At 56.0% G+C, this 507-nt stretch overlaps 1 protein-coding gene across 1 annotated transcript in view; it reads right to left on the bottom strand.

Moving 5' to 3' along the window:
• LOC104409624 (histone H2B 1/2/3/4/6-like) overlaps positions 1-152 on the bottom strand; it is a 366-nt gene extending 214 nt beyond the window's left edge. The window contains exon 1 of the mRNA XM_010019546.1: positions 9-152. Coding sequence (XP_010017848.1) covers positions 9-152 — 144 coding nt within the window. The remainder of the gene's footprint in view (positions 1-8) is intronic.
• Between the last annotated feature and the right edge of the window lie 355 nt (positions 153-507).

The raw sequence follows: 507 nt of genomic DNA, 5'->3' as shown, positions 1-507 counted from the left end.
GCGTGCACCTGCTTCAGCACCTTGTACACGTAGATGGAGTAACTCTCCTTGCGGCTCTTCTTGCGCTTCTTGTCACCTTTCTTCTGCGTCTTGGTCACCGCCTTCTTAGAGCCCTTCTTGGGCGCGGGAGCGGACTTGGCCGGCTCGGGCATTTTACTCAACGCTACAGCACAGCCCTCCGACAAAACTGAAAGCCGTCCACAAACAGCGGGCGTGATCGCCCTCCCTTTATAGGGGCCGTATGCAAATTAGGGTTTCCTCAAGACTTCGTTGCTATTGGCTGAGGGCAGGTATTTGCAAGCGTAGCTCTCGGTACTTCGTGGCTATTGGTTAGAGTTCGATCCGCGTTTCCATTGGCTGTTCTTGCAGTGTTCCCGTCTCAGCCTATCGGAATTGGCTCTTCTCGCCGCGAAGGGATATAAGAGCGCGGTGCGGGGCTGCTTTCGTTTGCGAACGGCTTTTCTTGTTGGGCTCGGAGTTGCTGCGAGGATGTCCGGGCGCGGGAAG

This window comes from Nestor notabilis, unplaced genomic scaffold, assembly GCF_000696875.1.
Source record: "Nestor notabilis isolate BGI_N333 unplaced genomic scaffold, ASM69687v1 scaffold15008, whole genome shotgun sequence".
NCBI classification, from domain to species: domain Eukaryota; kingdom Metazoa; phylum Chordata; class Aves; order Psittaciformes; family Psittacidae; genus Nestor; species Nestor notabilis.
This window is presented reverse-complemented; position numbering and strand designations above follow the sequence as displayed.